The following is a 16,217-nucleotide window of genomic DNA, read 5'->3' as shown; positions in this document are numbered from 1 at the left end:
ACATAACTGTTCAACGATAGAGCCAGCGAAGATCTCTGGGATAGCCATAACTCAGTTGTCACACACAAATTCCGGGATGGTTTGAAATATTGGAACGGATCGAGCGGTCAGACTGGGTCACTAGTGACAGTCATACTACTGATTGGAGAAGATGTCACGCACAGATTGGGAAATAATTTGCGAATAGTCATGGTTCATAGAAGCAGCTGATTGCTGCTATTATTATTGGATCGCATTAGTAATATGTTCCTTTTATTTTGTTCTGTAAAATCTTCATGACGGCGTACTCCGCAAATTGATACCGCTGTTATAACGGGACACGGTGACAAACAACAGGAAGTTTAAAAGGAAAATAATTATACGAGAAAGTAAAACAATGTTGTAATACATAGCTATATTTTACGACTACAATGAATTGTTTATAATTGCATGGTATAAAATAATGAGAACAAGAAATGTGTGCATAAGAATACGTAAATATTCGTTCTACTTAACCATTTCGCCCCGAATGGTACACATAGGTACCACGAACATTTGAAATTACCGGAAAACTAGAAAACGCCTTAAAGATAAAGGAAAATTGTACCACACGGGGATTTTTGCTTATGGCTGACAGCTGAAGTGCTATTATTAGCGCTTATCTTATTGCTTTCACTGAAAAGCTTCAATTTCACTTGAAAGCAACTGTTCTTGGTCCTCTCTTTGATTTAGAAAAAAAATTCATATTGAGGGACGAAAGGGTTAAAATACTGGAACGAGTGAAGATGTTAGGTATACAAAAGCAAGTTCAATTGCATATTTCTACAATTACATTTTTAATGTTTTAATATGTATATTCAAATAATTCGTTAATATTTGCGTTTGCCTGTTTAACACGTTAAATGCTGTGTCACCGATGACCGACACTTCTGAATTGCTTGACGAAAATTACAATATGCAAGATGGCTACTGTCGACTAAAAGTGTTTAATAATATAAAGAAGTTAACAATAATGTAATGTAAGAATTCTGATGCCAAATAATTAATAATTGTTCCTATTTATCTTTGCTACGAAGGATCAAATTCTGTATAAAACGTTTAACAATCTCAGGATGCTTAACCTGTTAAATACTCAATTTTTTTATGTCTTTCTTGACAAAAGAAGATGTAACTTTTGAAGCGCATTTGTGGTTGTTATCCTATTGAAAGATAAAGCAAGTAGTACCAGTTATTCTATTAATTTCAACTAAATTTCAATTATCTAGTTTGGAAAAATAGGTTCATGGAAGCGTTATTCAGTTGCAACTATGCTTAATAATTAATTGAATAGTTTCTTCATTAAAGCAGTTTCATGATTTACAGGATACTTTTTCACTTTTCTTCCTAATCATTAATTTAAATTTTAATTCCGTTAGACCATATAACATTTTTCTAAAACAATAATGTAACGTCACAAAGTAAAAATAATGTTGTTTACAAAAAATAGAAGCCTTTTTTTAACCGATGTATTGGTCCTAAACTTTTGATCCACACTGTATAAATGGCGGTCTCTCTTAGTTTTCGCGATGCCCATAGTGATGAGTAAAACTGAACACACTTTGTAAAATCTCTCACAATATTCACGTTGATTCAAAAGTACAACATTGAATTGCAACTGATGTGATGCTATATAAAAATCAACACCGTAAGTTATCTTTCTTAGTCTTAGAATATTTGTTTTCATTTCGTATATTCTTGAAAATCGCAAATGTGTCGTAATCACTTTGGTATTGCCTCTATATTCAGTTGCTTACAAATATTTAAACGATATAGAAGGTCATCATTCTAAAAGAAACTATTCTTAAATAGTGTTAATCATTATAAACACACTTTCTCGCAATATTGGCAGTGTGATTAATAAAGTGTTTTTAAATACCTTCTTAATATGAAACTAACATTAATGGAGATAAAGAATAAAATAATTTCAATATTAAATTCTGACTTTTCTACAAAAAAAATTGAGAAATACGGGAAAAGTATCGTATCAATCCACCAACACTATTTGGAGGTTGATCAATATTACTAACACCATAGAAGGGAAGATTGTTGGGCAGATATATTCAAACTGGTGAAGTTTTGTATGCTTCGAAAGCCACAATTATATTGAGAGAGAATACTGGAAAGTCGAGGAAAGAAACAAAAACCTATAATGTCTAAGAAGAATGTTAAAGCACGATTAGAATTAGCAAAAAATACAAGGAACGCTGTTCAACTAATTTGAACTTTTTTTGTATTTTGTAATAACTACTGAGTGATCCTTATAGAGTTCATTTCCCTAAATATGAATTCGAAAACCCAATTGCTGGATCACCTTCAGTTTTCAAAAAGCATGGGCCTTTGTAAAAGCAGACGAATTTTTTTAAAGAAACAAGTATTACGTGAAAATTAAAAACGATAGGCAGTTCAAATTTGTCGTAAAAAATAAAAGAGAGTTTCCCGAATAAGTAGGTATACGAATGAATATTTCGTGTCGTTAGATACTTGACACTAATGATTGGCTAGCAAAAATTTGCTGTACAGCATTGGATTCTGATCATAAACATTCTTGTTTTATGGCATGGACATTTTACGTGACACCGAAATAGAAAATTTTGGTCGTCGTGCAGGCTTTGAAAACCGAACAGCAGTTAATTTTTATGTGCACAACCATATTAATTATGTTGTTCTAAAACGGGGTACCCCAAGCGCTTGACTCGAGTACATTTTATATATTATAAAATGATGATTTCGTAATCAGACTTTTGAAGAATATTCTAGATTTTATTGTTATTATTATAAACAATTTAATATTTTATCCATTTAAATACAAAAAAGTGATATATGACTAGAAAATGATGTAATGTTAAAGTCTGTAATTGAAGCTTGATGCGTATGTCTACGCATTATTTTCGCCATAAGAATGTCCAAAGAAAGAGTATCTAAAAAGATTTTCAAATATTCCGTCCAGAATATAATCAATTTTTACGTTAAAGTGGAAATGGTTACTCGGGTATCTGGTTGTACGCAAAAGGGTTAAGATCCCTCAGAAAAAGGATGTTTTCTAATTATCTGTGAACTCCGTGCCATAAATTCTTTCCCCGAAATGAACTCGACAGTGATTGACATGAGTAGGAGTACATTTCACAAAGTGGGGTACAGGCCTCCACTTACCTCCCACCCACGCTTTTACTTTGTAATTGCTAAAAATTCTTTCAGTTTAAATCCGACGGTTTTTTTAAATCAAAACTAAGAGAATTCGAGATTTTCGAAAGCTATTTTCGTTATGTTAAAATTAAATCAGTTTTACACAAGTACAGAATTTTCAAGAATATAATATAAAAGAATCGAAGATTGGAGACGCGAGAATGGCTAGTTCTCACGTGTAACTGTTGATTTCGTTGACAAAATCAAGCCTCTCCGATTTGATTGTCTTCGACCTGGGGGAAACCCGCTAAAAAAACCACTCTTTCTTTCGAGACTTTCTTTACAGCCTGCAACAACCTTACACTCTACACGGGTCCCAATTTGTTGCCTGTCCTATATTGTACTCGAGTATCAACGCACTTAGGGGACTCAGCTAACATTAAGATTGCTCGACCGACTATGCGTACCACATAATTTCTCCAAAACATCCACAGTGGGGTTCCAAGGACACGTAATACGATAGTTAATTGTTTTTAATCAATATTTTTCGCACTATGTATTTAGTTTTAACTGAATCGCTCTGAAACTTACTCAAATAAACAATACTTCGCGCGATAGATTAATTATATAACGTTCTTATGGGTAAATAACTTTAGATTATATAGTCTACACACAGTTTAAGAACTTATAGAAATATATTTACAATAAATATAAGGTACACAACAATTAATGGAAAATTAAGACCATTATTTACTTCCTCATCCTTAAATTATATTGCTGAAAATGGAAATACTAGTGGAATGGAAGGTTTTGAGGTTAACTAAAAAACAAATTTGCTGGAAACAATCGTGAGGGAGTAAGTTAAAGATAAAAAACATATTTTAATGGCAATTAAAGGAAGGCCATGCCGTATGTTTCAGCATTATTTATGAATATCGTGGTCTCTTCGGTTCTTCGTAAACATTAAATGTAATCTCATCTGTTAAATGTAATCTCTTCCATCATTTTTATATATTTGAAAGAAAATGTATCTCATAATCTCATAAATTTATGTACACCTATGTATGTTTGCATATATGCATACCTATATGTCTATTCTGTGTACCCCAACTTACGTCCTTTTCAACTTACGTCGTCCACTTCAGAACCAATTAAGACGTAAGTGCGGGACTCCACTGTACACAACATTTCTTCTTTTTGACATTGTATTCGCGTTAGCTAACATAATTTTAAATATTAGCCTTCTCAGCATCAACTGAAAGAATTATATCTAAGGGAAGAATACCGAACCAAGTTGATATAATTTAGTAAGATTGAAGAAAAAGTTATAAACCTGAAAGTAAGAATAATACTTATTAAATTCAAAAAAGAACAATGTATTTCAATGTTTGTTGGAAATCTAGCTAACAATGTTTATTTAAAATCATCAGGACAAACGGAAAGGTGAATTATTTCTTATAAACAGTATTTACAAGTAAAAAGAATCAACCTTTAGTTATAGTTTGTTGTAGAACACGTAGTGTAAAGCATAAATAGTATATTTTCAATCATTTCTAACAAAATTATTAATATTATAACACAAAACTAAATGTCAACCCCATAATACGTAGCAAACGTTAGGAGGATTACCTGCTACGAAACAAGTGATTCGTACAGCTCATAAACTTTTGTATTTCACTTAAGATGTTTTTTGTTTGCAAGAAATGAATAACATACACTTAATATTTTTCAAATATACATTTCAGTTTCAATTTTGCTTCCTAAAGCATCTCAATAAATTTTTTCGCCTCATACGGAGCTCCATTACGCTATCGATTACTGTATCGAAATCTACGTAGCTCTGGCGAGCCTGTACAGTGAACATTGGATAATTGCAGCAAAGGGGATTTCTTCATGATTGCAACATCGTCATTCCCACCAAGTCGGCCACTGTTGAAAAGTGTAACATGATCCGAATATTGTTGAACTCGACGATTACATTGTCTCTTCCTTTTCTATTTGTAGTCCTTCTCTATATCCGAAACTTCAATTGCTTACTATGCAAACAATCATGATCGTAATTCTATTAGGTTTGGTGTCATTTTAACCAAAAAAATATAAAAGAACATGACAATGAAAGTTGCATTCGTCAAAAGTTAAAAATAACAAAGTTTGATTTTTGAGTTAAAGGTCTCAAGCTCACTGCGAGCCTTCAGTCTGTCAACTGTGGAATTTATTATAATTGCAGAAATCTCTGATAATGCTCGCAGTGAAACCAAATAATAAACTGTATACTCGTCTAATGCAGGCTAAATACACGTATAATATATTCTAACGAAAAATTAAAGGAAAATGAAGAAGAATTACATATTTATCTGATCAAGTAAAAAATTTATCGTTGAAAGAATTAATATCATTGTGATTTAAAGATGACGTGTATACTCGTCGGACTTAATTAACTGGTTAATGTTGCCAAACGCTTTGACTCTCGGTCTTTTTTTTCGTCACTCACGTTGTCTTTTTCTGTGTCCACCATGGTAAAATCTTCGTTTCTTTGGGTGGATTTGATTATACGTTTTCATAATTGCAACCTTTCAATTCCGTTGAGTGTTGCAATTATTTAATTTTCACTGTAGTGTCAATCGTTTTATATCGTATCTTATTGCATTGCCGTGACGTATAACGCTATCTTCTCAACGCGACCTTAATACGTTAAGTCGCGGAGAGGCTTATCAACTAATCGCACGCATCAGAATCACTAACGATATACATCAAACTTCAACAAAAGTCATTAAAAATAAAAATTCATTTAGGTAAATTCAAGTAAAGCAATTTCTGTTTTGAGAATATTGTTTTACCCATGATTTATATTTCAAAGCTGCAGTGACGGTGAAATGTTATTCGGAGAATTTTCAGTCCACATGTAGCGGACGGCGTATTTAAAAGAAAATAGTGATTTACTGTAACTGCTGGAAAAAGTGAAAGTCTGACTGTACGAATACATACATATAATACGTTGTAAAAGCATGCATATTCAAAAAGCGTTGGCTTATGCGTTGATTCTTGCGCGACATCAGTGAGAATTACCTGCGGTTTTGAAATTTTATTACGTATGTGGTATGTGAGTTGTTCGTAATACTTACATATGTTACTAAATCAGTGGTGAATTATATTTAGTTTACTTGATATATATTTTCTGTTGAATATTATAGTCACTTGCTGGAAGACATACGAGGTATTATTTTTAAAAAAATATCACTGATATGAACAAATGTATCAAACAAAAATTACAGGGTATAAAATATTACATGTAACGCTGGGAGGTACTTAATCGTAACATGACCTTGAAACGTCCTGCGGAGGTCACGTCACAATTCTTAAATCGAATCTTACATTTCTACTCCATATTTTTGAAGCCCACATTCAGATGTTTTCAAACCATAGAAATGACATTTTTCGTTTGAGATGTTATCAAGATGGGATCTGTCATGGGAGAGTAAAGGAACGCAATATCCAGGGTCCTTGTTTGTTATACGATGGGTTTCCGTCTGACAATGTGAAAGACATCGTTTATCGATCGGGCCGTAGATTCACAACTGAGAATGCAGTTATCGCCCTCGCTACCTTCCTTTATTCTACCATGTGTTCTTATGGGAATCTATAAGCATTTCACTAGTTCCACCGCATCTCAAGGTTGAGTCACTGCGGAGAATCTGTTGAAACTGTGGCGTTACGGTTGTTCAACATAGCATCCCCTTGCCCTTCTGTTTACAAGTTCGGAGTCGAACTATTCATTGGCTACCATCACTACCAACGAACCGACAACAAAAATATGGAATAGAAAATATAGGGTTCTATTTAAGAATTGTGACGTGACCTTTGCAGGACGTTTCAATGTCACGTTACGATTAAATACTTCCCGGCGTTACATGTAGTATTTCAAAGCCTGTAAGTTTTGTTCGACACATTTGTTCGTACCTTTGATATTTTTCGAGATAAGTCGGTGTTCTTAATTCGGACTCCATATATTTTTTTTTAAGTAAAACCTATTTTTATCTCGAAAACTATTTCGTTTTGGACCCATGTTCACTGGGGTTTTTTAACTCGATTTAGTAAGTTGATAATTTAGAAACACCCTGTATATTCCCGAAATAAGAGATTTTACGAAAATATACTTTGTAACAACCTTGTTTATTAATCCTCGTTTATTAAGTGAATTCTACTCGCAGAAAAAGTAAATGAAAATAGTTTATTGTCACTGATACTCTGATTAACTTTTTCATTGCCAATTTAACAACAATTTTATATATAATTTTATTAACAATTTTTATGTGAAATACTAATTCTTTATATAGAATGCTGTTTTTGAGCCTATTCAACTTTAAACCTCCTCTTTTAAATACTTGTTAATAGATAGAAGATTATCTCTATACAGAATATAATATGTTCCTCATTTTTTTATCTAGCCTATGCACTAAGCGATGTAATAGTTTCTGTTTTCTTATATATCTTAAACATCAGTTTGTACTAGATTGTTATTGAAAGTAAATAGAAATATATCACTTTAAATATTTATCAACATCAATACAAATAGAAAGACTCTTGTCAATGAATAAGCGCTTGAAGGAGATAGTAATCGAATAATCGAATAACCGAATACAATTTTTTTTATATAAATCCCCCGAAAGTGAAGTTTGATAGAAAAAATACTTATTTTCAAATCTATTTCTAAATTACTTTCTATTTTCTTTATTGCTCATTGTTAAGCACCTTGAGGATTCTATTAAGATAACTTACTCCTTTATTCACGTGTCATGTTTTTGATCTACTTATGAATTCTTTTCAGAAATAGTAAATATAACAGTGCAGCTATATAATACAGTTATAAAACAGTTGCGTTGCATCGAGGAAAATGTCAGGTGATCGTTGGCGTTGAGAATTATTGTTAGTATTCGCGGAACTATTTTATTCTATCAATCGAAAACAAAACTTGTTTTATTTCTTCTATAACTTCCATGCGAAGAATTTTCTCTATCGCGTGGTGAAACGAGATTTTGTAACACATCTTTAGTTTTCAAAGTAAGCAGAACAGTATTTAGAAAAACCGATAAATGAAGAGGGTTCCGATCTCTTTAAAGACTTTTTCTAAACATACTTAAAGATTTATATATTGTAGTTACAAGAAAATGGAACGTAATGTAATATATATTTTTGGATTGTAATAACAAAGAATTAGAAAGTGAAATAGACATGGAGGAACATCATTAGTAGTCTTAATTAGACCTTATGGTATAAAAAAAAATGAAACACCTTTTTAAAAAATTGTATGATTAGGAAGAAAAATAAGATTTTCTGGAGGCAATGAAATATTGCTTATGTGTTACATCAAACACCCATTTAAAATCATATAAAAATACATAATTTTATTCTTTATGAATTACAAACTATTCATTTATATAAAAAAGTTATAAACATATGATCTGAACATTATTATTAAAAATAAAATACATATAAGGACAATATTTACTACATATTTACATAAGAAAAAATATTATAAAATAACACAACAATTATTGAAAATATCCAAATATAGTTATAAAATTCCAGAAATATATATTAATACGGTTGGTGTGTTATTCTACACACGGACAAAAAGATATATTTCATACATTATAATTTTCTACATATGGTTAATTTTGTTGTAAATTAGTATATATGTATAGAATATATTATTTTTAATCGTAGAAAATACTGATATATACCGTTTAGCAGAAACAAATTGAAACATTATATGGAAATCTATGCTTTGATCTTCATAATTCTATTTTAAAAATTCAATGAAACTTCAAGAACTTCAAAAACTAGTTCATTTTGGACCCATGTTCACTGAGCTTTGTTTATTGTGTTTAATGAGTTGTACACGTCCTATCAATTGTGCGCAATAATTTTGTTAAACTCTATATATGTATCGTGTAGAAACGTGTAATAAGTAATCTGCAGTTTATATCTGTATAGATTTTAATATCTCCAAGTAAAGAGATATTGTTATCAAGTTAAAAGAAATACTTGTTCAATTGGGAACCAACACATAGTATTCCATATTCAAAAGTTTATTTTTTAAATTTCTTTTTTTAAATTTATTTTAAAGTGATTGCATTAACGATACAATCATTAGCAACCATTGACGGTTACATACACCGGGTAGACCGAGGCGAATGGAATACAAATAAGAATATTAATCATATTTGTTACGTTGTTATAGACATGAGCATGTTGACAATCCATATTTCTTCATACATCTTCCCTGCACTCAATCCAATACATCTTCAATTGGTGGCTAATCTAAAATACATAGTTGGAATTTGATATTTAAAATGATAAGCTAAGGTTGAAAATTCAAATGTATTTATTGTTATTAGTCTCTAAGATGTCTAAATTCAGTATTGAATGTATTTTAAATTATTGTATTGTATTTTATTAATTTATCGTATTCACTCTAAAATTCTTAGAAACGAATATAATCGGACCAAATCGAGTGAGGCGAATCAGATCACGGTTCTCCCCCATTTTCATATACATGTATGTATCTATGATTATAAATATCCTGATTATTTATATATACACGTACAGAAAAATAGAAATCAGGGTCACAGAGCACAGAAACAATAAAAGATACAATAATAGGTGTTAGTTCTAAAAAAAACTGACCATACATCCGGAATTTTATCGCATACATTGCATTTACAACTGTATAAGGAAGACTCACTTATCGAATAATTAAAAAAACCAATTTTACATTTGATGGTCCTTCGAGCCGGATCCGCGGTCTACGGGAGTGCAGTGCGCATATCATAATTCGAATCGAAGACGTTCGCATCATCGCATCAACAAGGGAGCATCAGAAGAGAAGCAGAGGATCATCCGAACAAGGACCTCACCGAAGAGCAGCTGCCGAACAACACCAGCCGACAACCTGCCGACATCGCTGCCGCAATCCAAGGACATCACCAGCCTTCAACCCTGAGACGAGACCACGATATCTATTCGAAGGTAGGCTCGTTACTTGAGATTGCCAAGTCACTAGACACCAGTCCTTGCTAATTCCCATCGATCATCACTCTCTTTAATTCATCCTCTCCTATCTCGATCAACAATGGCGACGGTATCTTCGAACGCGAACAGTCACACAAACGAACAACGCATACGCGAATTAAAACAACAAAGACGCGCATTCAAGGGTCAAATCACGAAGTTCCGCGAGTATTTGGGACGGGTTGAGAATACCCCAAAGGATCGGTATAAACTCCGGGATAGAATACATCGAATGAGAAACCAATTCGACTCTTTCAACAAAATTCAAGACGAACTCGCGGTCATAGATAATTATGACGAAGCCGAAGCGGAACGCGACAATACTACAGATTAATTCGACGACGTCATAGCAGAAGCGGACGTCCTATTTGACACGCTCAAAAAGGACGCCGCACCTTCTACAAGCGATGCATCGACGAAATCTCCAGCATCCCCGACAACATGTTCCATTCCGGTCAATCTACCGAAGATTGACTTGCCAAAATTCGACGGCCGAATAGAAGCCTGGATAACATTCAAGGATGCGTTCCAAACGCTCATCCACAAACAACCCGGTTTATCAAAAATTCAGAAACTAAATTATCTCAGGTTATCTTTAAATGGAAGGGCCGCGGACGCGATCGGCGCATTTTCAATAACCGAAGATAATTATGATGCCGCGTGGACCCACCTAAACGAAATTTATAACAATAAGCGGGTACTCATTCTCCAGCACACTGCGCACCTCCGCGACACCCCCGCGATGAACGACGATTCATCGGAATCGATTCGCGATCTCGTAAACCACATGCAAACGCACGTCCGGTCATTGCAAGCCCTCGGTCGCAAATTATCCGACGACGACATCGGCAATGATTTTCTCTGTAGCGTCGTCATTTCAAAAATGGGCTGGGAAACCCGCAAGGCGTGGGAACGAACCCTCAAAAACACGGACGCACCAAGAATCGGGGACATTTTCACATTTTTGCATCTCGCGTCCCACCAATCGAAAGAGTACGGACCAACATGCGCACCACGACAAAGACAGAACCATATGAACGAGACCATCACGAAACCGCGACCAATGACGCGGTCACAATACAGCCAACGATCACCACGTCCTCATACACCCCACGCCACTCAAGCTCAACGGCATCAAACGTACGCGATGACACTATCGGCCAATCCGCAGCGAAGAACGCCGACCTCGACACCGCGATCGTCTCCGCCAGTAACTCCTCGATCGTCTCCGCCGTCGACACCTCGATCTTCACCGCCACCGTCGCCTAGATTACGTCGCCGACAAGGGTCGAAATCATCCTTAACGAGTTCACCCGGGAACTCGACGGCGCGTTGCGAAGTGTGTCAAGACACACACCCGATTTATCTATGCGCGAAATTCACGGAAATGCCGGTGAAGAAACGAATTGAGACAGCGCGAAAAAACAAACTATGCCTCAATTGTCTAAGGAGGGGCCATAAGACGGAGGATTGTCGAGCCGGGTCTTGCCGCGTTTGTACAGGGGGGCACAACACGATGCTGCACCGCGATGCAGACATCCATAGGAAATGACGCCAACACAAACCCAACCGCCGCGAGACCCAGCACGTTCTCACGGCCTCCGCGTTCGATACTCCCACTGACAACATCCTGACTACCGCGATCGTACACGTTCTGGATCACGATCAAAACCCAGTCGAATGAAGGACATTAATCGACACCTGCTCCAGCGCGAACTTCATGACGGAAAACTTCGCCGCGAAATTGAATCTCCCGTCACAAAAGCATACAGCCACAATAGAAACTTTAAATCAATTCAACACGATCACAAATAGACTCGTCGCGACCACCGTTAGATCCAGAATTTCAAATTTTCAACGCAGACTCACGTTCTTCACCATTCCGCGAATTTCGGGACCCACACCGGATCGTCACATCAATCGCGCGATGCTTCGCATTCCTGGAAACATTAGATTAGCGGATCCACACTTCCATCGATCAGGAAGTGTGGATATGCTCATCGGCACCGGGCCGTCACTCGCGTGCCTCAGCATCGGGCAGGTCGATCTCTCCCCGCACAGCGGATCCGAATTGATCCTCCAAAAAACGCAATTCGGATGGATCATCGGGGGGAGCGTGTCGTCAACGACCACGACGTCACGACCGAGACCACCACGGACGCTGTTTGCCACCCTAAACTTCGACATGAAAAGGTTTTGGGAGGTTGAGGAGGGTCCGCAAACGCGATTCTTGACGTCAGAAGAACAGGAATGCGAAGCTCATTTTACGCAGCACGTTTCACGCGATGATTCGGGACGGTATATCGTAGCGCTACCATTCAATGAGAAGCGGCACAACATTGGAGAATCTCGGTCGCGCGCTCTGAGTCGGCTTCTCTCGTTGCAGCGTAAATTCGAAAAAAATCCCAACTTCAAACGTGAATATTCAGCGGTCATTCGAGAATACCTCGAATTGGGTCATATGGAGCCGGTAGAGACTCCCGATGCAAAGGGTTTCTACCTGCCTCACCACGCGGTCATCAAGGAGTCAAGCGACACCACGAAGGTACGCGTCGTATTCGACGGCTCAGCAAAGTCAAGCACTGGAATTTCGCTAAACGACACCTTGATGACCGGGCCCACCATTCAGGATGACCTTTTTACGCTCCTCATCAGATTTCGGATGCACGCGTACGTTTTAACCGAGGACATCGAAAAAATGTACCGACAATTTATGGTCCGGCGCGAAGATCGACCATACCAGTACATCTTGTGGCGCGACGACAAGAACAAAATACAGACATACGCATTAAACACTATCACCTTCGGTTTAACTTCGGCCCCGTATCTTGCGATTAGATGTCTCCGTCAACTCGCGATCGACGAAAAGGACAACTGTCCCCTCGCAGCAAATGTCCTCGGGAGAGACGTATACGTAGACGATCTACTGACAGGAGCAAACACGTACAACGAGGCAATAAAAATTCGGGACCAAACAATCGAGATGTTGAAACGCGGAGGACTCAACATCCGACAGTGGGTGTCCAACCATCCGCGACTCCTCAGCGGACTCTCCGCATCGCAAATCCACCCGAAGGTTTTTGGCGATCCAACAATAAAAACCCTCGGAATATCATGGGACTCACGCCGCGATAGCATTATCTATGCAGTCGACTCGAACCCCAACCGAAGGGTCACGAAACGCACCGTTCTGTCCGTAATCGCGAAAATTTTCGACCCCTTGGGACTGCTCGCGCCGGTCATCGTCACCGCAAAAATCCTGATACAGCGATTGTGGCAACTGCAGTTAGACTGGGACGAGTCACTCCCAGCTCTTTTTCATACGGAGTGGACTACGTACGTCAAAGAATTGCCGCGGTTGGAGCATGTTCGGTTTGAACGACACGTGTCTCAACGCGCGGCTAGACGTATCGAGCTCCATGGGTTCTGCGACGCGAGCGAACGAGCCTATGGAGCTTGCATTTACATCCGCACAATAGATTCCGCGGAGAACATCAAATCTCACTTGTTGTGCGCAAAATCTCGAGTCGCACCGTTAAAGACCGCCACTCTCGCTCGTCTAGAACTATGCGGTGCCGTCCTCCTCGCATCACTCTACACGACCGTACGCGACGCACTTACTTACCGACTCGACAAAACATACTTTTGGACTGACTCGACAATCGTATTAAATTGGTTACAAAAGGAACCGAATACATTAAAAACCGTTGTAGCCAATCGCGTGGCAGACATACAAACAAAAACCGATATTACCGCGTGGAATCACGTACGGTCGAACGACAATCCGGCAGACTTGGTTTCGCGCGGACAGACACCATCGCAATTCCTCCTTGACTCGATTTGGCGCCATGGGCCTACTTGGCTCAGCCACCACCGCTCGACTTGGCCAGAATCCGGATTCGTCCCCTCAGCGGAGGTGCCTGATTCGCGAACGGTTGCTTGTTTCGTGACACCCAGCGTGCAGGGTGACGAGATCCTGCATAGATATTCGTGCATAAAACGGCTTCGACGGATAGTCGCCTACTGCCTGCGGTTCAAAAGAGCTTATCGCGTAGCCGGACCGCTATCAGTCGAGGAAATCCGTCGAGCCAATGAACGAATCCTGAAAATCGCGCAGGCCTCGGCATTCGCGGCAGACATACATCGCCTCGAGTCCGATCGCGACCTAGAGGCGAAGAGCAAATTACTACCGTTACACCCGTTTCGCGACAAGAAAGGAATTCTTCGGGTCGGAGGCCGATTACAGAATTCCGATCTTCCTTTCGAGCAAAAACACCCGGTATTGCTGCCCAAAGGTCATCATGTAACCGACCTCATCGTGCGCCAAGCCCATCTCGACGGCCATCATTCGGGGATCAATTCCACCTTATACAACATTAGACAACACTACTGGCCCATCGACGGGAAAAACAGGGTCCGGAAAACTGTTCGACGGTGTGTCAAGTGTTTCCGGGTAAACCCTCCACCAATCGACTACCTGATGGGCAATTTACCCACCGCGCGTGTGACGGAGAATCGCCCATTTTACAATAGCGGGATCGACTATTGTGGCCCCTTCACGATCGAGGAGCGCCGCTACAGAAATCGGGCACGCGTTAAAATATACGTCGCGGTGTTCGTTTGTTTTGCGACGAAAGCCGTCCATCTTGAAGTAGTCAGCGATTTGACTACAGAAGCATTTATGGCCGCCTTAAAACGTTTCATCGCGCGACGTGGCCTTTGTCGGAACCTTTATTCCGACAACGGCACAAATTTCGTAGGTGCCAACAATGAAATAACCGAGGTCTACCGAGATCTCCAAAAGAGCGAAAGGGTACAACGTTTCCTCGCGGACAAGGAGATATCGTGGCACTTCATGCCAGCCCTTTCGCCCCATTTCGGGGGTCTCTGGGAGGCCGCGGTTAAGTCATTTAAACACCACCTGAAGCGCGTCGTGGGTGAGGAACTGTTCACGTTCGAACAGTTTAACACGTTCGTCATCGAGATCGAAGCGATATTGAACTCCCGTCCATTAACCCCACTTTCCTCCGATCCGAACGATCCCTCCGCATTGTCTCCTGCCCACTTTTTGATTGGCAATTCATTAACGAGCATGCCAGAGACAGATTTCAAGGACACGGCTACCAACCGCCTGTCCCACTGGCAGCACATTCAAAAGGTGAAGCAGGATTTTTGGACTCGGTGGCACAAGGAATACATCCACCACCTCAACGTGCGACAAAAGTGGACTAAGGGGTCGCACCAGATCAAGGAGGGATCCCTCGTAGTCATCAAAGATGACCATCTGCCGCCTCTACAATGGCACCTTGGTCGCATCGAGGCAGTGCATCCAGGGTCAGATGATATCATTCGGACGGTCACCGTACGCACGGTCAACGGCACCTACAAACGAAATGTTAAGCAACTCGCGCTTCTTCCGACGGAAGACAATGCTTAACATCCCAGGGTGGACTGGATCATCCGCGCAGTCCACGGCCTCCACGAGAAGAAGATCGTCCTCTCGGATCATCACGCGAATTTAGGATTAAGTCTTCGTCGTCAACACGACCCCTTACCGCAAATTGTATATTACAGTCACACATTGTCAACACTCGTACGCATAATTGATCGACAGGGTCTCTCAACGGGGGGAGCATGTTCCGTCGTGGAACAAGGGGCCCTTCAGGATACCGAGGACCGCGGCACGTCGATACACGGTTCTGGTTTATGACACGGGCGCAAACACGATCGAGCGTTCAGGACAGTTGATCCGCGGCCCGGCTTCGGCCATCGAGCAAGTCAGCCTCGCATTTTCTGTCCCGTACAAAAATCGCCCCTGTCATAAACCAGACGAATTCTCGCGCAGCGACGAGGATTACCCGCGGCCATGGGTACGTGCCCGTACTTAGGTAGGCATGTACACATGGGCCCACGTAACGGGTTTTCCTTCGTTGTCTCACCAAATGTACGCGCAACAGCGAGGACTACCTGCGGACAAGGGTGCGTACTCGCATCGGGGTACACCC

General features: G+C 39.2%; 2 protein-coding genes across 4 annotated transcripts in view; both read left to right on the top strand.

Annotated features, from left to right (window-relative positions):
* The window catches only part of LOC116425661 (tachykinin-like peptides receptor 99D), a 603,076-nt gene that overhangs the window by 83,403 nt on the left and 503,456 nt on the right, over positions 1-16,217 (top strand). The window lies entirely within an intron of this gene.
* On the top strand, positions 11,933-15,649 carry LOC116425623 (uncharacterized). Its single transcript, XM_031973589.2, has one exon. The coding sequence runs from the start codon at positions 11,933-11,935 to the stop codon at positions 15,647-15,649; it is 3,717 nt and encodes a 1,238-aa protein (XP_031829449.2).

The sequence above is a fragment of the Nomia melanderi genome, chromosome 13 (assembly GCF_051020985.1).
Source record: "Nomia melanderi isolate GNS246 chromosome 13, iyNomMela1, whole genome shotgun sequence".
In the NCBI taxonomy this organism is placed as follows: domain Eukaryota; kingdom Metazoa; phylum Arthropoda; class Insecta; order Hymenoptera; family Halictidae; genus Nomia; species Nomia melanderi.
The sequence above is the reverse complement of the archived record's forward strand: the minus strand, read 5'-3'. Positions and strand labels throughout refer to the sequence as shown.

What these genes read in the sequence shown, in the direction of transcription:
- LOC116425623 (XM_031973589.2), top strand. Translation starts at nt 11,933, where the DNA reads ATGACGGAAAACTTCGCCGCGAAATTGAATCTCCCGTCACAAAAGCAT.